Raw genomic sequence first — 27886 nt, 5'->3', positions numbered from 1 at the left:
AGCAGTCTTGAGCTGCTTGTAGCAAAAGTCCAAATGAAATATCCGCCTCTTCTCTCATCCCTGAAATGGGGGGTTTATTGGTGTTCAGCTGTATATTCAAGTTTAGAAGCTGAAATCATTCCTTCTTTAGGAATTTTTGCTTTGGAAGCATTTTCTAGAATCTTTCATTTCCATCCTTCATCATCCCATTTTAGGTCTTTTTTTTTTTTTTTTTTTTTCATGCTTACATGGACTCACTGCTTCTATTTCCTTTTCAAAGAGTTTCACCGGGTGCTAGACACCGTGGGGTTTATAGAATATGAGGACGGACAACACAATCGACATCATTCACTCTCAGTGTTGGGAGAGATGTTGGAGGTTGCCTAGGAGCCCACACAGTGACCAGATGTGTGTGTTGCCTCTGAAATATCTCTAAAAAGGGCTTGTCTAGCCTTGGCTTGAATACCCTCTGGGATGGGGGACTCACTGCCTCACAAGACGGCCTATTCCATCTTCAGCTAACTTACATTCATACATTGAGTTGGCCTGCCTTTCCCTGTAACTTCCTTTCCTGGGAAGGATTTCATGGTTGTTGAGAAAAAGACAAAAACAGCTATGTGAGCCAAACATCACAAGAGACAAATCAAGAGCTCATGTAAGGTAAATTATTTGTGTTCTGAGTTGTGGTGTCGGGAATTAGCCTCAGAGCCAATCTGCTCTTCCAAGCTGAGCGGTTGAGCAGAGGGAGGGGCTGGCCATCCTGGAAGCCATGGCCCAACCCCCAGCAGAGAGCCTGGAACGGGAGGGCCCGGAGGGAGATACCATCTCAGGGTTGTCTAACTCGTTGTGTCTCTAACGAGAACTAGGCCACCAAGAAAGGAGTCGGGACACCTCAGCAGGCCAAGGGGAAACACTGCGGGCAGCCCTGAAGTCAGGGTCCCCCAGCCCACACGGCAGGCAACCTTCTGGTTTCACCTTTCTAGGTACAGGTGCATCCAGCCAGAAATGACAACAGGTGGATTGGGACTGCTGGGGCCTTAGACCACCTGGGGCCCGGCTGAGTGGGGGAGGTGAGGATGGGCTGAGAAGGGGGGCAGGGCACCCTGGCTTTTGTTGGTGTTTCCCAGCCCTGGGGGGAGGGTGGTTGAGAATGTAGCGCTACTTCTCCCCACCCCTGCAGGTGCCTAGCAGTTGGGAGAATCCAGGCTGCTCCAACCTTTGAACAGGACCCTTTGTAGCAGGGAAACTGATCCCTCTGTGGCACTTGGTTCGGTGGTGGGGGCTGGAGCCAGCTTCCAGGGCTGGGAGCTCTGTGGGTCCCAGGGGACCCCACCACTACCCACCTGCTCTGCCTGCCAGGGGCATTCTCAATTTGCCGATCGCCCATGACACCCACCCCTTTCCCAGATGAAATAGTCCCAGACTGACCTGAGGCCATGTTTATTTACTTATTTTTTTAAGATTTATTTATTTATGATAGACATAGAGAGAGAGAGAGGCAAACACACAGGAGGAGGGAGAAGCAGGCTCCATGCCCGGAGCCTGATGTGGGACTCGATCCCGGAACTCTAGGACCACAGCCTGGGCTGAAGGTGGCGCTAAACCCCTGAGCCACCCAGGGATCCACCGAGGCCATGTTTAAAAAATGTTTCTCAAAAAAAAAATAAAATAAAATAAAGAAAATGTTTCTCTGTCCAATGAGGAAACCCACATCTCTTGAGAAATAACTGGGTGTTTAGGAGATTTGGGGTATTTGGGGGTGACCATTGCTGCTAGTCCTAATTTTAAAAAAGGCCTCCTGGGATCCCTGGGTGGCGCAGCGGTTTGGCGCCTGCCTTTGGCCCAGGGCGCGATCCTGGCGACCCGGGATCGAATCCCACGTCGGGCTCCCGGTGCATGGAGCCTGCTTCTCCCTCTGACTGTGTCTCTGCCTCTCTCTCTCTCTGTGACTATCATAAATAAAAAAAAAAAAAAAAAAATTTAAAAAAGGCCTCCTGAAAGGATAAGGACAGTGAAATGGTTGTTGAGTATCAGCCAATGCCTTGCCTTCACTTTCGTCCTTGACATTAGAACTGCCCCCTCACGGATGGTTTCCCAGAGGGACCTGCCCATCCTGCCAGGCCAGGAGGTCAGGGGAGCTGCTGCCCAGAGCAGAGCCACACCCTGCCCTGCCTGGGCCTCTTCCCGAGTCCCTAGAGAAGGAACAGAGTGTGCAACAGGTGGCTTCCCTGTTTGCACACTTGTGGGAGCCCCGCCCCACATCCACAGCCCTGGGAGGGGACTTCAGACCCAGAACCTCTGAGAGTTTCCACTTCGTTGGTCTTTAGCCTCAGCCCTTGAAGGAAGGGGGTTTTCATAAACATCTTTTATGCAGGTTACTGCCCCATCCCCATCTTAATAACGCAAGGAATGTGCATTGGGTGCTACCTGTGTGCAGGTGCATAGGACTGTATATACACCATCTTCAGTCCTGTATGGGGTAAGTATGGTATTATCCCCATTTTACAGAAGAGGAAGTGAGGGTTACACAGTTTGCTAAAGGTCAGTGTGGACAGTCAGAACATGAACCCAGCTTGTCTGACCCCAGACTCCATGCTTGGAGCTGCTACTTTGATGGGGTAGGCGGTGGAGAGTACACCCCACATCACTGGATTGCCCAATGCCCTCTCTGGGACCACTCTGGGTGTTGTCAGTGTTCTCTAAGTCCTGTTGTGTCTGGACATCCTAGGTTGTTAAATATTCATTGGGTGCTAGGTCCTCGGGCTGGGCTGAAGAAGGTTCTGGGCTGGGCTGGGCTGGGTGAAGCTGGCCTCCCAACAACTCACGGTGCCCCAGTGGCTGCCCCGAGCCAGCCATCAAACTCCTGTTCTTTACCTCTTGCCCATTCTTGGGGACCTGGCAGTTCTCCAAGCTAAGCTGGTTTTTCTTTCTTTCTTTCTTTTTTTCTTTCTTTCTTTCTTCTTTCTTTCTTCTTTCTTTCTTTCTTTCTTCTTTCTTTCTTTCTTTCTTTCTTTCTTTCTTTCTTCTTTCTTTCTTTCTTTCTTTCTTTCTTTCTTTCTTTCTTTTTTTTTTTAAGCTGGTTTTTCTAGAATAGGTTCCTCTTCCACTTTTCTCTGCCTCTTCCTGTTCACAGCCCCTGGCCAGTATCTGGTTCGAAGCATAGCTGTCCCCATGTGAGGTCAACTAGAGAGGTCAGAATTTGGGGACTGAAGACTGGAATAGGAGCCCAGCCTCCCTACTGTGACCTCTGTACTCTTGAGCAGGTCTCAGTCATTTCCTCATCTGTAAAATGGGAATAATAATAATAATGATTGTACCTTTGACAGATTCCACACCAACAATGCTTTGAGTCCAGTTGATTCTCTCTTGACCTTGGTTTATACTGTTTACTCCCACAATATAAATCTTTGTGTCCATGCAGTTGGGGGCTGGGGAGACAGTAAGACCCCTGGGCTCCCACTGGTGGGATTAGGAACAGGCTCTGCCACTTAGCTGCATGACTTGGGGCAAATTATCCAACTTACTGGAAAAATGGGAACGAGAGCATCTATCCCTTAAGGCTGTGGCTGAGAATTATGATATAATGCAGATGACAAGTTTAGCAGAGACCTGCCCACAGTGGGTGGTTGGCCCATATGAGCATCATTAAGTCACGTGATGGTGTCCCCCACCCCCATTCCCTCTACTTAAAAGTTATTCAGAGGAAGGCATGTGTGCAGCTAGCTCCTGGAGGGGAGGAATGTGGCCATAGGTACCGTCAGGTGCTTGTGAAATGCTGCTTTAAAAAAATTTTTTTTGATTTATTTATTTGAGAGAGAGAGAGAGCGTGCTAAGGTGAGCAGGGGAAGGGGCAGAGGGGGAGAGGGAGGGAGAGAGAGAATCCCAAGCAGACTCCCTTCTGAGCGCAGAGCCCAACATGGGGCTCAATCTTACAACCTGAGATCATGACCTGAGCCGAAATCAAGAGTCAGATGCCTAACGGACTGAGCCACCCAGGCGCCCCTGTTAATCACTTTTTTGATGAGTGAGAAAGAGCCAAGATGATCCCTTGATAGCGGCTGAGGGATAGCGGCTCCTGCTCCCCTGCCCGCCCCACACCTCTCCCTCTGCTAAGCAGCTTTTCGAGGGAGGAGGGTGTTAATTGGTGCAGTCCCTCAGCCTTCACTCAAACCTGCAACCTGCGGGGCTGAGGGTTTCCCCAGAAGGACCTCCTAGAATCTGGACAGGCAAGGAGGGGCCTTGCGGAGCCCAGAGGCGGGGAAGTCCTGTCTTCCAGAGACCTTCCTGCTCACTAGCTTGTGCAGAAACTCCAAATAGAATCACAGCCAGCCAGGGAAGGGGATAAAATTAAATCCTTGATCGTGATCAAGTAGTTAAAAAAAACCCGTCACTGCCAGAGGCTCCTTCCCACTGCAGCCGGCTCTGCTTCAGAGCAAACAAGAGGACAGGGGAGCCACTGTGCCCTGAGCCTTGAGCCCCCAGCACCCCTCCTTCCCCTCCCAGGTCACAGATCTCAGCCTCCAGGGCCTGAAGTCCCTCCCCACCCCACTGAACCTCAAAGGAGTAAGATGCAGCCCCTCCAGGCCTCAGGCAGTGGTTGCCATCAGGGGAGGTCCTCCTGGGGCTCTGGGCTCAGCTGCACACACCTGGGTTCCAAATCAGGCTGTGACAGTTACAAGCTTTTTTGGGTTTTTTCTTGCGACAGGGTCCATCTGGGGGTGCCCCTCAGCTCTGCAGGTTCCGGGAGGCTGGGGGACTGCTCCAGTTAATGCCCTTCCCCCTCACAAGATCTCAAGGTTTCAATCCAGCGCTGAGCCACTGTGGGGCTCAATCTCCTGACTCCTGAGATCAAGACCCCCAACTGAGATCAAGAGTCTGACGCTTGGGCAGCCCAATGGCTCAGCGGTTTAGCGCCGCCTTCAGCCCAGAGTGTGATCCTGGGGACCCAGGATGGAGTCCCGCGTCAGGCTTCCTGCATGGAGCCTGCTTCTCCCTCTGCCTGTGTCTCTGCCTCTCTCTCACTGTCTCTCATGAATAAATAAATAAATCTTTAAAAAAAAAAAAAAAGATGCTTAACCGCCTGAGCTGAGCGCCCCAGGCGCCCCTGATTACGAGCTGTTTGATGGGGACACACCACCCAGCATGGTCAAACCGGCTTCCCAGTCTGGGACGTGCGCAGAGTCACTTTGTGAGCCTCAGTGCCTGCCCCCCAACCCCACAGGCAATGGTGGGGGAGTGACTGGCTGGGGAGAATTTCACACCAACCAGACTGACTGAAGGCCAGGCTCCTCCTTATTGTCTCCATGAACTGGCAACTCTGACCCCTGGGGCTGAGGATAGGGGAGGGGGTTGGGCCCAACTTTGACCTCCCCTGAGGCAGGGGCTGGGCTGCTCAAAGGGTTGTTGTTTCTTCTTCTTCTTCTTTTTTAATTAATTTATTTATGAGAGACAGAGAGGCAGAGACGCAGGCAGAGGGAGAAGCAGGCTCCCTGAGGGGAGCCTGATGCAGGACTTTATCCCAGGACCCTGGGATCACTCCCTGAGCCAAATGCAGATGCACAACCACTGAGTCACCCAGGCGTCCCTTAAGGGGTTTCTTCTGAACAGGCTGCAGGTTGAAATAGCCAGGTATTGGAAGGTAGACAGGCCCAGACACCCACCGGCCTTGGAGCTCCCAGGCCTGGCTCTGGCACCTTCTGTGTGCCTCTCCAGCCTCATGGCCATCTTCTTTTTTTTTTTTTTTAATTTTTATTTATTTATGATAGTCACACACAGAGAAAGAGAGAGAGAGAGGGGGGCAGAGACATAGACAGAGGGAGAAGCAGGCTCCATGTACCGGGAGCCCAACGTGGGATTTGATCCGGGGTCTCCAGAATCGCGCCCTGGGCCAAAGGCAGGCGCTAAACCTCTGCGCCACCCAGGGATCCCTCATGGCCATCTTCTGTAGAGGGGCTCTGGGGCTGCGCCTGAGGGAGAGCATGGCTGTGCTAGGGCCACCTGGCAGGGCGGAGCCCGGCAGGCCCCTGGGTGTAAGGAGGGAGGCCTGAGATGTCCTTCGGCCTGGGAGCTGGGACGCTGGGAGAGGAAACAATGAGGCGGTAAAAATAGCTCTTTGTTTCCCGTAGGCTGCACATCCTCCTGCGTCCCTGTGTTTGTGTGAAAGAAAAACACCAGCCACCCTGGGGAGCCAGAGCAGCAGGCCTGGCCCCAGGCCCCAGGGTGCAGGGCTCAGCTGTGAGTGGAGATGGGGCCTGGCTCAGGGGCAGCAGGACAGGTCCCGGGGGGGCCAGTCTCCCCCTCAGCTGTGCCCACACACCCTCCCAGGCTTCATTGGCCTCACTGGCCTCTGTGGGCAGCTCCTGAGCCAGGGCCCTTGGCGCTCCCTCAGCAACAGCCCTGCCCACCCACCCTTCTCAGCCTGCTGCTCTTGCTGGCTCATCCCTTGGGAATCTGTCCCGGCGCAGGAGTCCAGCCTCCCAGGAAAAGGTGGCCCATGGACTTTTCTCTGGCTGAATCACCCCCACCCCCCCATCCAGAGCTGCCTGGGCTGCAGAGAGGACATACCCTGAGAGGGGCGGCCTGGACTCTGGTCCCTCAAGGTTTCTATCCGGAACCTTCCTTCTCCGTAGCTCTCACAGATCCTCCCAGCTCACGTGGCTTGCTCCAGAGGTGGGTAAACCCTGAGCCATCTGGATGACCTCCCTCCACCCCCAACTTCTCTAGACTCCCGGAGAGTTAACCCAGCCCAGCTGTACCACTGAGCCAGTCAGGAACTGCTGACCAAAGACTTGCTGAATATGAGCTGAGGAGGCAGGGATGAGAGGAGGCAGCTTTGCCCTGTGGTCTCCAAGGCCACTGCAGCAGGCTGATCTGGAAATAGGCTGCAGCAGAGCAGCGTCCCATGGGGAAGGACAGGCTGGGTCACCAAAGAGGCAGAGCAGGGATGGCATACCCAGGCTTGCCTGCAGGGAGCGGAGGGCGTCAGGAGGGCCCCTCAGAACTCCAGCACCTGCCCATGGGCCATCCTTCTCTCAGCCATGCTCTGCAGCTCATGCTGGAGTCAGGGCAAGGTAGTGGCAGAGGCCTGTGTGTGCCCTGGCTGGTCCCTAGCTCCTCCCCAGTAGCCAGACCGAGAGAGGGCAGCTGGAGAGGCCCAGAAAGCTGCCTCAGAAGGAGAAAACATTTGGAGTGATGTGTCACGGCAAGTCCTTGGGTGGTGTTGGAAAACCAGCAGTGCACCATTACCTACCTGGCCTGGTGCATTCCTGCTGGTGCTGGCTGGATCTGCTCCTGGCACCACCTCCCTCCCCAGGCTGTGTGATCTGCTCAGGACCCCAAGCATTTGTCTCTGGGGAGAGGAAAGACAAGAGGGGATGTCCTAGTACCTGAGAAGCCAGGAGGACGAGCTCATGCTTGGGTGCTGAGGGCAGAGAAGCTTAGGAGATTAAGCTCCTCAAGGTCATTAGCCAGAAGGAGAGGCTGGGAGATGAGGAGGGAGTGGGGCACTGCAGAGAGAGCACTGGACCACCACCATTAGCCCCCGACTTTGGTTGATTCTATTCTATGTGTCAGAGCCTCAGTTTCCTGGCTGTAAAAAGGCTCATGGGAGTCAGTGCTGCCCCTTAGGTTCTCCCAGCCCCCTCCCCCTTTCCAGTAAGTGTGGCCCAAGCTTTAGCTAATGACCTATGGGTAGACGTGAAGGGTCATTGCAGGTGGAAGCTTTTTTTTTTTCAGTTAGCAATGTTTATTAATATTTTTTTAATAATAAATTTATTTTTTATTGGTGTTCAACTTGCCAACATATAGAATAACACCCAATGCTCATCTCGTCAAGTGCCCCCCTCAGTGCCCGTCACCCATTCACCCCCACCCCCCACCCTCAGGTGGAAGCTTTAAGAGCCGCTTGGTAATGTTCCAGAGGCTGCTGCCTATCCGCCCGGGTCCTGGCAAAGCCCCAGCCAGTCCACAAGTGAGGAAGGAAGAGTGTGGCTCTGTGCCCTGTGGGTCTTGGGTCCATTTGTGTCTGTCTGCACCATCGGCTGGCCTCTCCCAACAACTATGTTGCCTCAGTGATCTCGAGCTTCTGAAGCTTCTGACTCTTGCTGCCTCTGAGAATACGCTGTCCCACTCCCAGCTCAAGGGCCTTCCTGAAGGGTTGGGTCTGGAAGCTGCTTGCGTTTCTGGGGCTTGAGAAAACACCAATAACACCTCCCAGGTCTACACCCTGAACTCTGTAGGGCAGTAGCTGCCCTTTGCACTCAGGATACGAACCTCCCCTCCCTATCGTGGGCAGCCAAGGCCTCAGGGACCCAGCTGCAGGTCATCTCTGACCTCAGCTCTCACCACCATCCCCTCCTCTGCACCACCAGCCTCGCATCCCTTAGACATGCTGAGCCTGCCCCACCGCAGAGCTGGTTCTCTGCCTGCACCGCTCTTCCTACACCACCGAATCCTCAATTTCCTTTGTCAGCTTAAATGTCACCCCCTGTCTTAGTCTCCTCGGGCTGCTGTAACAAAATCCCACACACGGGGTGTCTTATGAACAACAGAAATGCATTTCTCACAGTTCTGGAGGCTGGAAGTCCCAGATTAGGGTGCCAGCGTGGTCGGGTTCCAGTGAGAGCCTCTCCCCAGGTTTTGTCTCCTCTCTGTGTCCTCACATGATGGAAGGGCCAAGGGAGCTCTGGGGACCTCTCTTTGACAAGAGCACTAACCTCACTGGTGAGGGCTCCACCCTATGACCTACTCCCCTCCCCAAGACCCCACCTCTTAACACGGCCACTCTAGGGGGTAGGATTTCAACATATGAATTTGAGGGGAAACGAGCATTCAGATCATAATACCCTCTCCGAGGATCCTAACTGACCACCCTATTTTACTTTCTATTTTCTATCGTGCTCTATTTTATTTATCTGAAACATGCTTGTTTCTCTCTCGCTCCACTAGCAGGTGAGGATGTGGGAGCAGGCCACCAGGGCCACATGCAGGGGGTAGCAGTGGTGCCTAAAGGGAAGAATGCTGTGTGGTCAGGGACAAGCCACCCTCCGCTATTGGGCCCTGGTGCTGGCTGAACCTCTGCATAAGGAAATCCCACAGCGACACCATCCCTGGTGCTCCGCCAGCCTGCCATGGGGAAGAGGAAAAGCAGGGGTAGGAAGGGGCCCTCCCACTGAGCTTCTTCTTCCCCATTCAGACCTGGTTTTGCCATCCTGGAGCAGTTCATGCAGTGCTGTCTGAAACAGCAGGTGTCCCACAAAAGGAAAAGAAGGCTGAAAAAAAGTTGCATGCTGTATACATTCTTATGGAAAGTCATGGCATGTTGAAGGCTCTGAGAAGTCCTGCAATGAAGACATCCATGTCATTTAGCTTTTACTTTATTTGACCACAGAACTCTTTATATTTCTTACATATTCCATAGAGGATTCCGTAGAATATTCCATAAGAACTGCTTTTGTGGAGGAAGAGTACTAGGTGTAAAATCAGAGCTCAAGTTCTGAATCCTGGGGCTTATAGGTTGTCTTCTCCAAGCCACAGATTTCCCATCTGTAGAATACAGGGGTCATCCCAACCTCCCAGGGTTGCTTAAGGGTGGAACGAACCCCTTAGGGTTGTATCAAGCAGACAGGTCTTTGGTAAGTATCTTATAAGCTGTAAAGAGCTGTGCAGCTACCTGACCATTTTAACTTGCTTAACCTGGGAAATAACATACACTGTTTACCTGACAAGGTAAGGGGATGCCAAAGGGAAAGGAAGTGACTCATCCAAGATCAGCCAACCCAAGTGACCCTGTTAGGGCTCAGAGAGGAGGAGGAACTCCAGCAGCAGTCCCATGAACAATGAAGGCCCCAGGGCCAGAAGAACACAGGTGACATGAATGCGGGGCAAGCCCTGGGAAGAGGTGTCTGGTGGGAGGGAGGTGCTGACTATCCCTGCTGATTCCTGCTTGAGGCTTCAGAGGGGACAGCAATGCTAGTGGCCCCTCTCTCCCCCGCCTTTCTTGTTCTCCCACCCCCACCCCCGGGGGACTCTGCCTGGAGCAGAGTGGATCTGTGAGTTTGCTCAAACTACCTTAACGAACCCCTGTAGGTGTTTAACCAACAGAAATGTACTGTCTCACGGTTCTAGAGGCCAAAAATCCAAAGTCAAGGTGTGATCAGGGTTGCGTGCAGGAGAGTGTGCTCTAGGCCTCTTCCTTGTATTTTCATATTATCTTCCCTCTATGTGACTAAATGCACCCTTTTTATGAGGACACCAGTCATATTGGATTAGTCCACTCCAGTGACCTCATTTTAACTCAGATGATGTCTGTAAAGACCCTCCCTCCAAAGAAGGTCACATTCCAAGTCCTACTGGGGTTAGGACTTCAGCATATGGTATTTTGTTTTGTTTTGTTTTGCTTTTTAAAGATTGTATTTATATATTTGACAGAGAGAAAGAGCACACAAGCAGGGGGAGCGGCAGAGGGAGAGGGAGAAGCAGACTCCCCACTGAGCAGGGAGCTGGACCAGGGTTCGAACCCAAGACCTGGGATCATAACCTGAGCCACCCAGGTGCCCCCAGCACATGGTTTTTTTGGGGGACACAATCCAACCCATTTTCCCCAGTGGGCATCTCCCTCCATCTCAGCAGCCCAGCTCCTTGGCCGGAAGCATGTAGATTCCAGGCTGCCGGAAGAGAGAGCCCATAATTGTGTTAATTGCCACAATACTAGACCTGCAATTAATATGCCAGGGGAACAAAGAGTAGATGCGCTAATAACACATAATTGGACCTAAACTGCACCCTCGGCAGAGCAGTGCAACCAAGCTCTGCTGTTTGTGCTCCTTTTCAAATTAGCAAAGATGAGCAAATTAACATCTGCCTCCCCTTCGCCCTGCTTAGACGGGAGCTCTGGGGGGAAACTCGGGGATGGGGCGTGCATGGCCAGGCCCCCAGTCAGATCCTGTTCAGGGCCAAGCACCGGAGGCCCAGCCTTTGGAACTATAGGCAAGTGAGAACTTTGAAGGAGTGAGGAGTCTAGACCTTTCCTCAAGGATTTCCTGACATCAGGACAGCTTGTCTGGGCCTTGGCAGGTACCCAGCCCAGGGTGGCAGGGACTCTTGTGATTAGGGCGTGTGGAGTGACTCACAGAGCACTGTGATTATGTGGGGCCCCAGGGAAGGTTTGAGTCAATGTAGAGGCTGGAGGTTAATGCTGCAACCTCTCCTCCTCCATTCCTGGGGTGGCAGTCAAGTCCCATGGGCAGGGGGCAGACCCTCTTCAGAAGGACCGAGAGGTGTTTTTGGCTTCTCTTCCTTCTGCCCTCCCAGCACACAGGCCTGGACTGCCCCTGGTCTCTGTGGCTCCAGGGCTGGGCTGTCTGGGGCCTGCCCTGCCCATGCTTGCCTCCTTTGGTTGGAAGGTGCCCTACATAGGCCTGGAGGCAGCTGACATGAGCTTTAGTCTCAGCTCGGCCCACTGCTTGCCCAGCTAGTGCCAAGCAGAGCCTCCTTACCCCGGGCCACACATCTGGGGCTCCTTGTCCTTAGTCTCCCCGTCTGCCTCTTCCCTCTTCCTCGGGCTCCCAGGCCTCCTGCACTGAATGCTCAGGGACCCAGCCTGCAGCCTGCAGGTCAAGGACCCTTCCCTCATTCTCCTATCACTGCACCTTGAGGGCTGTGAAGCTAGGGGATCATGGGACAGTAGGATTAATAGATTCCTACTTGGTCCCTTCCCCTCCCCTTTTAGGCCACTGGGTTGCCCCTGCCTCCCTGGACCTGGGCAGAGGGTGACAGCCCTACTTGCTCAGCATTTTCTTGAAATTTGGGTCCCTGTGTTTCCCAGGCTGTGCTGGCCTCCTCCCTGGCTTCTGCCAAGCTAGCCACAGAAAGGCTCATTGAGAATTCTCTGAGACTTATCTGCCATCCTGGGGAAGACTATCTTCCCTCCACAGACAGCCTCCTCATTTGCATCCCCTAAATCAATGCCCTTGGATGATCAAAGCCCAGCACTGTGATGTCGGGGAGGTTGGCTTGAGAGGGAAAAAGGAGCAGGACTTCTCCCTTTCTTCCTGCCACTTGAGACCCGAGGGGGACTAGAAACAGAAGGCCCTTGGGAGTGCAAAAAGGAGCAGGAGCAGAAGTCCCTCTCTAGGTAAGGTTCTCTCTCCTTGCTTTTCCTGCAGGCTGAACAGACAATGGGACAGTGCCAGGCCCATGTCAACAAGCCTTGCTGTGACGTTGCAGGCCCTGAAGATGACTGGGGCTGTGGTCAAACCAGAGGGAAGGGAGGCTCCAGGAGGAAGCCACCTAGCTCATCCTCCCCAGTCACACATGCAAGGGCTCAGGCCTCAGGGCTCTGAAAGAACCCTCAGGATCTGGAGAGGCAGAGAGAAGAGAATTAATCCCCCCCACTCCGCCCCCGACACACATACCCCTCCCTGTCCACATGTGGCCAAAACCGTCCTCACTGGAGTGACAGCCAACATCGATTGAACACTGACAACGTGTCAAGCACGGTGCTGAGTCCTTTCTGTGCATTATCACATTTAATCCACACAGCATCCCTCTTAGGCGTGTGTAATACTGATCCCTGTTTCATAGATGACAAAACAAAGGAGAGGCCACCGAGCTAGGAAGTGGCTGACTTTGGGTGAAATGAGAGAAGGTATAAGAAAGGCTGAGTTATCTGAAAAGGGCTACAGGCAGAGAGAAGACCCTCTCTGCAGGAGTGTGAGCATGGGAGCCGGCCTGCGATGACCAGGACAGGACTGTCCTTACACAGAGGGGACGTATTGGCTGCCCTTTGGGATGGAGTAGGAGGCCTGGTCATTGGTCGGGCATCTGCTTCCCCTCATGCCCCACTGAACTTCTTGGCTCCCTCCTGACCACTCACCATATCACGAGCCAGACGGGGATCAGCCAAGCAATTCTCCCATCTTGATGCCTCTGACTTTCCAGGGCCATGTAGAAACTTTCACCATCGAGCAGCTTCTGGGAGATAGTAATGTCATGGGTAAGAGCTTCTACTTTGGAGTCAGAACGACCTATGTTCAAATCCTGACTCTCCCACTTAGCTGTGTGGCTTTGGGCAAATTACTTAACCTCTCTCAGCCCTGGTATTGTGCTCTGGAAGTGAAGGGTAATAACGGTGTTCATCGCACATGATTGCTGCTAGCACAGAATCAGACCGTGCACACAGCAGGCTTCAGGTGAGGCCAGCCCATAGTAAACACTCCTTATGTGAGGTGGTTAATCCCTGAGACGCAGATGAGGAAGGAGAGAAAGAGAAGTAATCCTGAGCAAGTAAATGAGCTGGAGGCTTGAAAGGGCCAGAAATTCTGAACTCTGGCTCTTGATTTTTTATTGGTGTTTGATGACTAAGGGAGTTTGAAAGGCAAGGAAAAAGCACAGAAAAGCCAGAAGAGTCTCACCTGAGGCCAGCTGCACTACTTCTCCACTGTCAAATCACTTAACCCCTCTGAACTCCTGCTTCCCATCAGTTAAACAGGAATGAGTGAAAACATCTACTAAGAAGATTGCCATGAGGCCCCAGAGTATATAGATGCCCTCCAAAAAAAAGGGAGCATGCTAAACAAATGCAAACTCTAAAGTGCTATGTGAAAGCAGTATTTAAAAAATATTTTTTTAGAGTGGGGGAGGGAGAGGCAGAGGGAGAGAGAAAATCTTAAGCATGCTCCACACCTAGCCCAGAGCCCAATGGGGGGCTTGATCTCACAACCCTGAGATTACAACCTGAGCTGAAATCAAGAGTTGGAGGCTTAACTGACTGAGTCCCCCAGGCTCCACTGTGAAAGCAGTTATAGCCATCATCAACTCCTCAGACTTTTCAAAGCATAGTCACATATATTATCATCCTGGTGAGAACAGTTACTGCTAATTGAGCACCTACTATGTGCCATACATGGAGATAAACCCTTGTTATGCAACCTCTCATTCAATCTTCCCAATAATCTAAAGGGCATATTTATTATTATTATTATTATTATTATTATTATTATTATTTATTATTATATGCCCATTTTATAGTTAAGGAACCTGAAGCTCACAGTAAGTAGGTTGTCTGTTTTTTTCTGCTAGTAACTGGAACCCAGGTCTGTCTTAATCCAGATGATGTAAGACATTCCTCCTATTTTTTAAACCATTTTATCCTACCCTCCCCCCAATTCCAGGAAATATGATGGAACTATGGATAGAACCCAGGCCCGTGCTGCTTCCACTATGCTCGAGCAGTGCCTGTGTTCCCTCGGTGGTGCTGGGGAAGCTGTGCTGTTTCTGCCTCTACCCTTTCTCTCTTTCCTTGCTCCTTCCCATACACCTATTCCAGTCCTGTCCATTGGGATGTAGTGTGCAGACAGGGCACATCATATTTGGCTTGTGTATCCACAGACAGTCCGTGCCTGTCCATATGTTGTTTGTGTGTGTAGTGCGTTGTGTGTATAATTCATGCTGCAGAGTGAAATAGCCACCCCTCCCCTCCGCTATACAGAAAAGTGAGTAGGTCCTGTGCCTTTCCCAGCTGCCCGTCCTAAGAGAGGAGGGGACTTTGCTGTGTGTTACCTTTGAGAAAAGCATAAATAGGAAACTTCAATCCTTGTCCCACCTCTGGGAGTGCAAAAGCGAGCTTCCTGGCTTCTATGGGAAGTTGAGATTTTCCTTCTTTGGAAATTCTCAGCAGCCAGTGATAGCTGATGTTGCATCTGTGGGAATTCCTACTTCCTTTGCAAATGGAGAGCCATAGAAAGCATTAGAGGAAAAAAAAAAGAAAAAAAGAAAGCATTAGAGGGAGTCTGAAACAAACTGTCAAGCCTCAACCTGACTCCCTGGAGACCACAGGGATGTCCCTTCCTAAGTCAGAGTTTCTGCCATTCCAGAGAGGTGTGAAGCTCTGTCTTTGGACAGTGATGAACAATAATGATAGCTAATGTTGTGGGATCCCTGGGTGGCGCAGCGGTTTAGTGCCTGCCTTTGGCCCAGGGCGCGATCCTGGAGACCCGGGATCGAATCCCACGTCAGGCTCCCGGTGCATGGAGCCTGCTTCTCCCTCTGCCTGTGTCTCTGCCTCTCTCTCTCTGTGACTATCATAAATAGATAAAAATTAAAAAAAAAAAAAAAGGCTAATGTTGTGTGTTGGCTCATATATTCCTCACTAACCCCCAGTGAGGCAGGCACAGACTTATCTTTGTTTTACAATTGATACTAAGATTGGAGAGATGAAGTATCTTAACCAAGAGGTAGAAATCCACACAGTTAGCAAGAAACACAAAAAGGCTCACTGCAGCTCTCTTTGTAAAAGCAAAAGACTGGAAACAACTGGTCAGTGTGGGAGAATTAGAGAACTGATCATCAATAGAGAACTGATTAAGTCTGGTATGTCCACATGAATGAAAACGTTACATGTATGTATGTCAGACATATAAATGTTATATGTATGTCACACTTTTGACACCAAATGTGTGAGTTTTCTACACCAAGCTATTCTCTGATTCTCTGCTGACACCAACTAGGTGTGCTGGAATTAAATTCAGTTCTGAGGGGCAGCCCTGGTGGTGCAGCGGTTTAGCGCCGCCTGCAGCCCGGGGTTTGATTCTGGGGACCCTGGATCGAGTCCCACATCGGGCTCCCCACATGGAGCCTGCTTCTCCCTCTGCCTGTGCCTCTGCCTCTCTCTCTCTCTCTCTCTCTGTGTCTCTATGAATAAATAAATAAAATCTTAAAAAAAAATTCAGTTCTGACACTAACTACTTAGAATTAGTGCAGACCCCACAGGTTAAGGGCTCATTCTCACACTGTCCCCACTTCAGATGCCATTTGCAAGTAGTGGGTTCCCAGGTGATCTCCACTTCTGTCTAACTTGGGTATCTTTTTCGGGATTCCTATGACTTCCTCTTCAGGTTCAATGTTTTGCCATAAGTGCTCACAAAACTCAGGGAAACACTTTACTTACATGGATCAGATTGTTATAAAGGCTGTTATAAAGGATACAAGTGAACAGCCAGATGAGGAATACATGGGGCAAGGCGTGGAAGGGTCCTGAGCACAGGATGAAGGTGCATGACCCTCCCAGCACATGGTTATATTCACCAACCCAGAGGCTCTCTGCATCCTGTAGTTCAGGGATTTGGGGAGAGGTGCATCACATTGATGTGATCATTAATTTGATCTCCAGCCCCCCTCTCCTCCCAAATTGGTGGGGGTAGGGGCTGAAAGTTCCAAGCTTCTATCGTGGCTTGGTTATTCTGTTGACTAGCTCCCATCCAGGAGCCTGCCTGGAGTAGAGTCATTGCAACAAAAGATGCTCCTCTTTTTCAGGAAACTCCAAGGGATTAAGCAGCTCTGTGCTAGGAATTGGAGATGAAGACCAACTATCTGTTTCTCATTATATCAGAATATCATACTGCATGAGAGAGAGCAATGCAGCTCTGAAAGGGATACTGAGATGGAGCCATCACCAGGATATTTTATTAAGTGAAAAAAAGAAAGATGCAGATGTGATACACTTCTTTTTATCTAAGAAAGGGGAGAGAAATACATTCGAATACTTGCTTGTACTTTAAGAACCCACGGTGGAAGGAGAAGCCAAAAACAGACAAGATGGTAATTTTAAGGGCGGGCAGGGACAGAGAGGAGGAGACAGGAATGGAACTAGACTTTTCTGAGCCCCTTGTTTTCCGGATTTGACCCTGGAGACTTGTAACTATTTAATATGGCCATAAAACAAAATTAAATGGATATTTTGCAAAAGGAGAGGAAATGGATAGAGACAGGTTTGAGCTCAGGTGTCCAACTGGAGCCTCTGGTACTTTTGCCCCTCATTAATAATCTCTTCTCACAGGAATGGAGAGACCTGTCTGGGCCACCAGAAGGCAGAGACAGGGCCTGATCTTGAGGCTTCTGGGGCTCCAGGGGGACCCTAGTAATGGTGCTAGGGGCTATGGTTTTAGTATTTGGGGGAGTTTATAAGTGGTAGCTCTCATCAAGATTCCTACAGCCTTCTTCTGCTGCATCCCTAAAGTGGGTTAACTCCCAAGCATATCATTCACACACTGTCCACAGTGACTGCTTACCTGCCTCCCACCAAAACTGGCCTAGCGCACACTGTGCTAACAGTCCTAACATGCCACCTAAGAGTAGTTCAGCTTCCTGGCAAAGAGTTTTCCTTCATGCAACCATGTTTCCATCTCTCAGCAACCCTGGACCTGGGAATGACTGTCTTGGTGAGAAACCCAGGCTGGATGAGGATGCCTCCCATGGCTTCAGAAGAGCTGCCAGGTGGCACAGCCCCACGTGTGACTGTGGTGGACCAGGTTGATGACTCCACGCTGCAGGATCCTGCACAGGACTTTTTTTTTTTTCTCCTTTGGTATCTGAGGTGTCATTTCACGTAGTGGCTGAGGCATTATTTGGGGCTCAGACCTATATAAAATTGAATCCCAGGTGTCCTTCTTTCTAGCAATGGGTTCCTTCATCAAATTTTACATTTTTTTCACCTAGCACAATAAAAATACCTTCTGGAAAGGTTGCTGGAGGCATAAATGAAATGTCCCCAGTAAAGAGCTTAGTAGAGACTGTTGTAGAATCATTTCAGAAGATTCCAGCACCCTAGAAATTCTGTGTTCTTCTACCCTATTGCACAGACAGGTTGAATATATGCCCTGAAGCTCAAGTCTTCCTTGGCCTGGTTATCAAAGCCCCCTCCTTATTCTTCCATGTCTGACCCTGACTAGGACAAGCCTGGGCACCAGCCTCATTTCCCACTGCCCCGGGACCCCTGGTGCTCCTGCTCTCTCAGCGGCTGGCTCTGCTCAGGAGAGACTCGTCTCTGCTAACTGTTAAGACTGGATCGATCCCCATCTCAAGGCCATTTTGAGGATTAGCTAATCCATCACGTGGAGACCTCTGAAAAGTGCCAATATGGCTGAGGCTATTGTTAGGCAGACTGGGAACTGAGTTCACTGGTTTCCCTGGCTTCCAAGACAGTCAAGCTGAGCCTTGCAGCTGGACTAACTCTCCCGTGGGCAAAATCTCAGCGTGCGCAGGTTGCACCGAGCTCACCAGCCTTCTGTCTGCCCACCTGCCGCTGAACCTTTTTGATCTACCTCTTTGTTTCTTGCAGGGACAGTGAGGGTAAGAAGATAAAGGGATCAGGATTCCAGACACCAAAGAGCTTTTGTTTGTGTTTCTAATAGAACTGAATACATTACATTTTCCCTCTTGGCATCATCCTATTGACTCAAGACATAGTTCTGAGATTTATACCTTTCTGATTTTGTGTTTTGTAAATCTCAGAGGTCCCTGGAAACCTACAGGGTATTTTTTTATCCTCTGAGGTGTGAGGTCCACAATACAAAAATGAATACAGGAATTCATTTAGTTCATCTCTGAGTATTTATTGAGTGCCTACTGTATGTTCAGTAGTATACAAGCAGCTCGGAAGATTCCCGAGGGAAAAAAAGAGAAGTTCCTGTGCGTTTAGACATACTATGTATTAAGGTCTGCGAGGCACTTTCATTGCATCATCTCATTTAATTCTGACAACTCCAGGAAATAGGTATTGCTATCTCATTTAATCTCTTCATAGGGTGAGGAAAGTGACTCAAAGTTCTGTGACTTGTTGAGATCACTCATAGTAGAAGCAGCTAGAGTTCCTGTTGGGCACTGTCTGACTGTACTGTCTGGGTCCTTTTCACTAGAGCACTAACCCAGGGACACACATGGGTTAGTTGGTCAATGGCACAGCGTAGCACATTATCAATCCTAGACACTGCCTGGTTCAGAGCAGGTGGGGATGGGGGAGGGATGACCTGAGGGTCAGGAGGACTTTCTGCAAGAGACAGCCTGGGTGTGACTTGGGGCAAAGGTAGCGGAAGATGTGCTATATAATGCTGGCCTTGGGTAGAAATGAACTTGAGCACAGACTGTGTTGAGAGAGCAGGCCCTGAGGTCAGCTGGGTGGGGCATGAGGTTGTGGGTTGAAAGCCTGGCAGAGCTGTCTGGACCAGATAAAGTGGCAACAAGGAGCTCACAAGAGCCAGAGGGGGAGGGAAGCAAAAGCAACGGCTGGAGAGGATGACTCTGCAGTGCTGGTTAGAAGGAGTGAGGCAGTGAGGCCTGGAGATGGTGGGAACCTGATAGGCAGGTACCTGGGGAAGGGTCTACCCAAGGAGAGTCTAGTCCTCTCAGATCCAGGGAAGGGGGTGGCAGGGGAAGGAAAGATAGAACCTGCAGGCTTTGGTAGAGGATGCCTTTGAGGGACAAATGAAGGGAGGAGCATATTCCATTACAGGTCACTTTGGAATTCCCATCAGGTCACATCATGCTTCTGATCACTGCTGTTCAAGGTCCTCCTGTGGCCTGTGGGGCCATCCTGCCACTTAAGGCACCTCATACTCTGGTCTGAATCCACTTTTGGGGGCTCTTCACCCACTATTCTCCTAAATAAATCCTCTGCTCTGCTCCTACTTCTCCCAGCCTCCGGGTTTGGGGGGCACCTCCGGAACGCCATCCCAAGCCCACCTCCACAAAACCCACCAGCCTGCCAGACCCTCTCAGCTGTCACAGCTATGACAAATACAGTGTTCCAAAGCACAGTCGGATAGTTCTTCCAGCACAGTCTGGAATAGTTCACATCTTACCTTTATTTAGCTTTTGCTGTTGGGGTCTCCCTAATGTCACCGCCCTGTCCTCGAGGGCTGATGGTTCTTTTCACTACACGTGTCACATCTGGGGACGTCATTTTACCTTTCAGTCTCTGTTCCTTCATCTGCAAAATGGAGCCAATCATGTCTCACAGGGCACAGTGCCTGGCACTGGAACCCATCCATGACTGTGCCAGTCCTTACCTCTCGTGGGGGGCGGTCCCAGGGGCCGAGGGAAGGTGGGGGAACCAGGGGAGAAGGGGAGGACTCAAGCCCCCGGGGGAAGAACCCTTCTCCATCCAGTTGGAGCTCTGAATTTCCAAGGGACCATTGGGATCCTACTAAGATCAGCGAGAAAGGGCGCGCACGAGCCATCTTTAAAAAGCCGTCACAGATTTCTCCAGCGAATGAAGGAATCTGGACATACAGATTCAGGACAGACTCCTGGGGGCAGCGGGTGCCCCTCCCAGGGCTGAACCGCGGCAGCACGTGCTGCGCGGTCCTTGACTGTTGACAAAGTGCGTTTTGCTGACCTCCATCTCCTTGAAAACCTTTCACGACCCGGCAGGCTCCCTGTCATCCCCTCCATCCGCAGAAGAGGACGCCAGGACTCTGGGAGGCGACGTGCCTTGCCTGAGGTGGCCCAGCGTGTTGGCGCTCAGGGACCCCGGGCTGCACCCTCTGGCCCTGCCCCTCCAGGGGGTCTGCACTCCGCGGGGCGGGAAGGCCGGCGCCGGCCCCGGGGTACTGCTTGGCCCGGGAGCCTGGGGCCGCGCGTAGCGTAGGGGTGAGGGGTTGATGCAGAGGGTGCAGCCGCGGGACCTCTCCCGGCCGCTCGGGAGGTACCCCGGGCGCGGCCCCGCGTGCGCGCGCTCCGAGCTCTGCCGGCAACTCGAGGCGCGCGCCCCGCCCCGCCCCCGCCTCCCCGCCTCCCCGCCTCCCCGCGCGCGCCCCTCCCGCCGCCACCCCGCCCCCGCCGGTACCCTCGCCGGACCCGAGAGAGCGCGCCGCCGCCATCTTAGTTGCTGCCGCCGCCTCCAGCCCAGCGCTGCCTCGGCGGAGGGGAGGGCGCCCGCGGCCCGAGCGCGCGGCCCAGCGTCGCGGCGGCGGCTCGTCGGACCCCGGAGCTCGCCGCGGCGCGGAGCAGCCGGCCTCCGCCGCCAGAGCCCCGCTCGGCGCCCCGCGCGCGCGCCTGCCGCTCCCGCCTCGGGCCGGCCGCGGCGCCGGGAGCCCGAGCGATGCTGCGCCGCCCTGCACCCGCGCTGGCCCCGGCCGCCTGGCTGCTGCTGGCCGGGCTGCTGAGCGGCGGCGTGGTCTGGGCCGCGCGAGGTAAGCGGCGGGCCGGGGCGGGCCCGGGGGAGCCGGGGTGGGCGCGCGGCGCCGGGGGAGCGGGGCTCCGGCCCCGGGCGGGTCTGGGGGGCGTGCACACGGGGCCGCGGCGGGGGGCACCCCGGGGAGAGGCCGGGGAGAGGCCGGGGAGCTCTGTGGCGCGCTCAGAGGTGCCCCCAGAGGTGCCCCGGGCCGGGGGCGCGCGCTCGGTGCCGCTGTGCGCTTACATAAGAGCCCACTCCTCCGCATCCCCTTCCAGGAGCCCGGGGCTGCGCCGCGGCGCCGCGGACGCCGCATCCTCGCCCCTCTCCGCCTCCTCCCGGGGTCCTTTAAATCTTGTCTGTCTGCAGACAAGCCGAGGCCGAAACTTCTCGCTCCCCTCCCACGTTTCATCCAAAGGTGAAAATTGTGATGAGGTTTACGGTCGCGGTCTCATCCCGCGTTAGCAATCTGCGTCTCCTCCGCTCCCGCCGACCCCGCGGTGCAGTTTTTCTGACGGTAATTTAGACCGTGCAGGGGCTTACAGGTTCTCTTTGATTCCTCAGGGCCGACGTTATTGTACGGTTACCTGGCCAAAAAAAAACACAAAAAAACAAAAAAACAAAAAACACACACACACACAAAAACAAAAACAAAAAACCCCAAAAACTTCTTGGTGAATCGATGGTTTTGTTGTCGTTCTAACCTTCATCCACTTAACCTTTTAAACAGTGCACGCTTTCTGATATTGACTGATCTTGCCAACGAAAAGCTTACGCATTGCAGATACATGCCTCCGAATGGATCTTGGAATCGTAAACATTTTCCTTGGCCTTGGAGCAAAGTAATCTAGGTGTAGTCTATAGAGTACTTGGATTTTTTTTTTTTTATTTTTAATCAAAAATCTTGGGGGGAGAGGGCTGATAAAAGTCTAGATGAAACGATCATGTTTCGTATTAATAAGCTTTTTTAAAAAAAATCCTCATTTTTCTCTTTCTTGGCATGACAGACGGAGAGAAGTATGGTGTTCACAAATTAAAGGGCAGAAGAGGCAAATGCATCTTTTGTTCCATGTTCCTTTCTTCCCACTGGGGATGATAAACTTTTGATTACTTCATTTCTAACATTCTGTTGACTGTCATAGTCAAGTCTCAGTCACGAAGTATAGAATCGCTCTCACTTTGGTTTTTAGAAGTTACATCAAGCTGAGTTTGAAATGTTTTTTCCAGATGTGGAGTGGAGGTCTGAAAGTCCAATATATCCAGGAGAAAATGTCAAAGTTCTGTGTCTCTTGGGGAAAACCCACACATTTTCAAAAATATGTGCTTGGACTGAGTATTTTGGGAACAGTTCAAATATGTTTAGTTTAGTCAGTGATAATGTTTCTTGTTAAAACATATTTATCCATTCACCTCCACTTGCTTTTCATTATTGAATTACTTAAATTAATATTACAAATATAAATTTCAGCTCTCTATCTTCATTGTGGTGGGCAAACAAATGTTATGTGAAAGATGTATTGAGCGCTGAGTCCTTTGTAATTTGCTGATTTTCTATTATGAGCTTTTCTTGGTGCATTTATAGTACTTAAGAATAATTAGTCTGCAAAATAAAAATACATTTTAAACATCAGTTATTCTGTTGCTTTTTTTCTTTCCCCCAGCCTGCGGTAGGAAATGTCTTGTGAATATTACAAGAAATGCTAATAAAATGGTTTCATTTTGAGGGGTTACAAATGGATTTTATATGTAAATATGTAATTTATAGAGGCACTTTCTGTGAGCTTATTTTGAAGGGTGATCATTTCAACTAATATCTGACTTCTTTATTGCCATAAGACTAGCTATATCTAATAACTTAATGGGATAAATATCATGTATAAATTGCTAGAGAGAATGTTAGATTTTGTAATATAAATTGCATCTTGACTATTAACTAGTTGTTTAATAGAGAACTCTGCATTTCACTTTAATTTGTAGCTGCAGTTCTTAAAAAAATATCAAGTAAATCAAAATGTTAGGCATATCCTTGGCATGCCCTAGGCTGCCTGCTTTTCTCTTCAGTCAGTCAACGATCAGGAAATAGTCAATTGAAATGGAGAATATAGAAAGCTTATGAATATATATATATATATGTTTTTTGAATATATATATATATTTTTTTAAATGCGAGCTTGGACTGCCATTTCAAAGCCAAAGAAATAATTTTCATTGTTATTTTCCTGCTCGTTTGCACACAGACCTCTCAGTGAGTCCTCCCCTCACCATCCTATGTAAAATTTCATCTCTCTTTGAACTCTTGAATCCTCTTTTCCCTGCTTCGCTTTTTCTGTTTCCATAGCACTTAATCCCATTCTGACACCCTTAATTTGTTTATTATCTGTCTCCCCTCACTAGGACGTAGGCCCCAAGATGGAAAGGTAGTTTGATCTGTTCTGTTCACATGTGAATCCTATCACCCCCACATTCATATAGTACCAGTAGGTACTCAGTATTTGTTGAGTGATTGAATGGATGGACAACTCTTTCAGTTTTGATCAGTTTTGACAGTATAGTATTTAGATGTCCTAGTTTTCATCTGGCAGGTAAATGTTATATACTGAAAAAGGCATTACAGAGGATAAAACACACCTAAATTCTGCATTGTGGATATAGAAAATCATTAGATAATTTTTCAAGGATCTGTTCTGTTGATTGCACTGTTGGGGATATTAGAGCATAAAAATCTATAGCAGCTTTTGAGGTCTGTAGGTTTTTTGTTTTTTTTTAAGATGATATTTATTTATTTATTTATTTATTTATTTATTTATTTATTTATTCACAGAGAGAGAGAGAGGCAGAGACACAGGCAGAGGGAGAAGCGGGCTCCATGCAGGGAGCCCGACGTGGGACCCCCTGGGTCTCCAGGATCACGCCCCGGGCCACAGGCGGCGCTAAACCGCTGCGCCATTGGGGCTGCCCTAGGTCTGTAGTTTTGTGGCTACCACTCTGAGTTTAAAATTTTTTTTTAATTTTTTATTTATTTATGATAGTCACGCACACACAGAGAGAGAGAGAGAGAGAGAGAGAGAGAGGCAGAGACATAGGCAGAGGGAGAAGCAGGCTCCATGCACCAGGAGCCCGACGTGGGATTCGATCCCGGGTCTCCAGGATCGCGCCCTGGGCCAAAGGCAGGCGCTAAACCACTGCGCCACCCAGGGATCCCGAGTTTAAAATTTTTTAAACATTATTTATTTATTTATTTGAGTGAGAGAGCAGAGTGAGTGAGAATACAAGTGGGAGGGAGGGGCAGAGGGAGAGGGAGAAGCAGGCTCCCCACTGAGCAGGGAGCCCTGAAACGGGGGCTCACTCAATCCCAGGACCTTGGGATCATGACCTAAGTCGAAGGCAGACTCTTAACCGACTGAGTCACTCACGGCCCCTGTGTCTAATTTTTTAAAATGCTGTGATTCTCTGCTTTTTTGGAAAGTGGTTTCTTAATTTGTTACCTTTTTTTCTGAAGTAACTTTGAGGAAGAATGCTTTGAATATAGACTTCAATATTATATATAATCTAATCGTTGTATTACTGGGAGTAAATGTCATTTATTTCATGTAGGAGACCTATATAACTACTAAAGAAATGATAAAATATTAATAATTCTAAATGTATTCCAATTTAAGAGCTCTAACTCAGTTAACTGGAACCTTCAGTTAACTACAAGAGTTCGTCTTCTGGCTGCAGACCACTTTAAGGAGGAATAACATAAAACCAAGCAATTTCATAGGAATCCTTTTGCAAAAGGAAGTTGTAGGAGTTCATATCATATGTTATCAGTGTCAGTACTATTTAAGACAAAACAATATTTCAGTTTTAGATGTAAAGAATATGACCCATAAATGAAATTTTAATGAAATAAAATATTTTTGCATTCAAGTTAGAGAATGCTGTAATTCTGTGATACTGGTTGCAGGACTTGGCTAAGTTCATTAAACCATCTCTTAATCTTTAAAGTGAGGATGTTAAAGTTTTAAGACATTTTTTAAAAGGATTGAATTATTTTTGTTATTGCTTTCTAAGACAGGAAAATATAATAGCGGGTGGGGTTGGGTAGAAAGTCTTCATTTATAAGAGTTTAAACAAAATAGGGAAAAAAAAATAAACAAAATAGGAGGTGTGATTATCCTGAAAATCACCAGGAGACTATTGCTCACATCTTCTGGTTAATTGAGGTTTAGGATCATTATGCTTTTAAGAAATGTATCTTATGGGCAGCCCTGGTGGCTCAGTTAGTTTAGCACCGTCTTCAGCCCAGGGTGTAATCCTGGAGACTGGGATCAAGTCCCACATCAGGTTCCCTGCATGGAGCCTGCTTCTCCCTCTGCCTGTGTCTGTGCCTCCCTCTGTGTGTCTCTCATGAATAAATAAATAAAATCTTAAAAAAAAAACCCAAAAAACCGAAATGTATCTTGCTTTTTCTGTGGTCTTGATTTGGTAACAGCAGATGTATTTGAAGATATATTGTGTCTTTTATAAATGGAATCTAAGATAATTGATTTCTTATAAAACAGTTAAGTGGAGCTTCAGAAATAGGGATTCAGGATTGGTGGAAATGATTTATGCAGCATTGTGTTCTAGCACTGTAAAAAATCAAACAAAGGTGACATTTTGATAGCAGTGGAGACTATGCAAAAAGCCAGAGCTGGGAACCCTTAGACTGATATTCCCTTCCCTGCTGTCAGGCTGTTGTTGTGCTGCCCAGTGCTCTCTGGGCCACACCACCTAGGAATTGGGATACTGCATTTGATAGGCCCTTTCTTGTCCGTGTTTTAGGCATATGTTTGTTCATTTTCTTACTTAGGTGTAGGATGATATTGTTAAAGTTTTTCACAAGATGTGTTGCTATGGCTTCTTCATTTTTAAAGTTTTAGATGAAAATTCATTTACTTCAAAGTAACTGAATTGAGAACATTTTTTTTTTTTTTGAGAACATCTTAAAAACCTATAAAACACATCTTCTGTTCCAGAACCCCAGTAAGAAGTAGGTGGTAACATAATAAAGGAAAAATCACATTTTCCTTTTTTACCTTGGGTCAGACATGAATATGGCTTTTCAGTCATCTGTTTTGGACCGGTTTGATTCTCTTGTGACAAGAACTTCTTAGAATCAGCTACTTTTTGGGCAGCCTGGGTGGCTCAGCAGTTTAGCGCTGCCTTCAGCCCAGGGCCTGATCTTGGAGACCCGTGATCGAGTCTCACATTGGGCTCCCTGCATGGAGCCTGCTTCTCCCTCTGCTTGTGTCTCTGCCTCTCTGTGTGTCTCTCATGAATAAATAAATAAAGTCTTAAATGGTCTACCAACTGAGCCAGCCAGGCGCCCTCCTTTCAGAACATTTTCATCACCTTAAACAGGAGCCCTTAGCTGTCACTCTAATTCCCCTTTCCCCAGCTTTTGACAACCCCAGTCTACTTCCTGTCTCTATGGGTTTGACTGTGCTGGACATTCCGTATCAATGGAATCCTGTAACATATGGCCTGTTTGTGACTGGCTTGTTTTGTTTCACTTGATGTTTTCAGGGTTCATCTATGTTGAAACGTGCATCAGAACTTCTTTTTTATGGCTATATAATATTTGACATAGGTTTGTGTCCCTCCCGAATTCATATGTTGAAACCAAATCCCCAATATCATGATATTTGGAGATGGGGCTTTTGAGGGGTAATTAGGGAAAGAGGGAGAGCCCTCACGAATGGCATGAGTTCCCTTATAAAAGAGAACCCATAGAGCTCCCTAACCCCTTCCACAAAGTGAAGACACAGCAAGATGATGGCTGTCTGCAAACCAGAAAAGGATCTCAGCAGAACTCAAACATCATGGCATCTTGATCTCAGACTTCCCAGCTTCCAGATCTCTGAGGAATAAATTTCTGTTGTTCACAAGCCACCCAGTAGTATTTTGTTTTGGCAGCCCAAATAGACTAAGGCAATATTTCTTTGTATAGATAAGCCACATTTTGTTGATATGTTCACCAGTCGATGGACACTTGGGTGGTTTTCCAGTTTGTGGCTACTCTGAATACTGCTGCTGTGAACATTTGTATACAGGCTTTGTGTGCACATATATTTTCAGTTCTCTTGGGTGTACACCTAAGAGTGGAATTGCTGGGTCATGTGGTATAACTCTGTTCACCATGTTGGGGAGCTGCAGAACTGTTTCTCAGAGTGGCTGTACCACCTACACTCACTCTTGACCTCTGAATCACTCCTGGGAGGTTTTTTTCTAATCAGATACATATTTCACAGTTGTCTATGTTTTCTTTCAAGGGTTTTAAGTTGCTGATGTTTTCCTGCTCTAGGGATAAACTGGCGTTTCATCCAACCAGCTTCTTCCACCATCCTCTCCTGTATCATTTCCAGTGTTGAAAGGCCTGCCCTCTATGCAAGTAGCCCTTCCTGTAAAAACAGATGTTTCTTCACACTTCGCTGACATTTGATCATTCAGCCTGGGCACCTGCTAGCACAAAAAGCGATGCTTTTCTGAAAAACATTGAGACTTGGGTTGGCTTACCTTAGGTCTGAAGCTTACCAGTCCTTTAGATCTTTGCCGCATCTAGTCCTGCAGCTCTTTTGTTTTTACCACTCTCATTTTAAGAGTGGCTGAGCCCCAGGCTCTGATTTCTGGCTGTGATGAGAAATGAGCTCATAAGGTGCAGACTCTATGGTTAGGGGATAAGCAGAGTGAACCTCCAGGTTCCAGGAGCAGGGTTTAATTTTTAGAAAGGAACTGGACAAAATGTTAGAATTCTTTTTTTTTTTTTTTTTAAGATTTTAATTATTTATTCCAGATAGAGAACAGGGGGAGGAACACAGAGAGGGGGACAAGCAGACTCCTGGCTAAGTGCGGAGCCCCACAAGGGGCTCTGTCTCACGACCTGAGATCAGGACCTGAGCCGAAACCAAGAGTCCAACACTTAACTTGGTTTCG

General features: G+C 49.4%; 1 protein-coding gene and 1 long non-coding RNA gene across 9 annotated transcripts in view; one reads left to right on the top strand and one right to left on the bottom strand.

The window, feature by feature from the left end:
- LOC112646872 (beta-catenin-interacting protein 1) overlaps nt 1-27886 on the top strand; it is a 155555-nt gene that overhangs the window by 52361 nt on the left and 75308 nt on the right. The window contains exon 1 of one of the 6 annotated variants that reach the window (XM_025427234.3): nt 20653-20945. The exons of 4 other annotated variants lie outside the window; for them this stretch is intronic. In XM_025427234.3, the coding sequence (XP_025283019.1) occupies nt 20855-20945 (91 nt within the window). In that variant the 5' untranslated portion in view covers nt 20653-20854. Of the gene's footprint in view, nt 1-20652; nt 20946-27886 lie in introns of those variants that run through there. One more of the 6 variants, XM_035715803.2, reaches the window with a different exon arrangement.
- On the bottom strand, nt 186-20468 carry LOC125755034 (uncharacterized). Of its 3 annotated transcripts, XR_007410500.1 has the most exons (6): nt 19614-20468; nt 14539-14697; nt 12854-12951; nt 9175-9317; nt 7229-7327; nt 186-3261 (listed from the first exon to the last, which is right to left on the bottom strand). It is a non-coding gene; the product is annotated as an uncharacterized LOC125755034 (long non-coding RNA). The 3 variants fall into 3 exon arrangements; XR_007410501.1 differs by lacking the exon at nt 14539-14697 and having other exon boundaries at nt 19614-20465; XR_007410499.1 differs by lacking the exons at nt 7229-7327; nt 9175-9317; nt 12854-12951; nt 14539-14697; nt 19614-20468 and adding an exon at nt 6544-7218.

Source organism: Canis lupus, chromosome 5 (assembly GCF_003254725.2).
Source record: "Canis lupus dingo isolate Sandy chromosome 5, ASM325472v2, whole genome shotgun sequence".
NCBI classification, from domain to species: Eukaryota; Metazoa; Chordata; class Mammalia; order Carnivora; family Canidae; genus Canis; species Canis lupus.
Note: the sequence above shows the minus strand (reverse complement) of the source record. Positions and strands in the feature narration are given on the sequence as shown.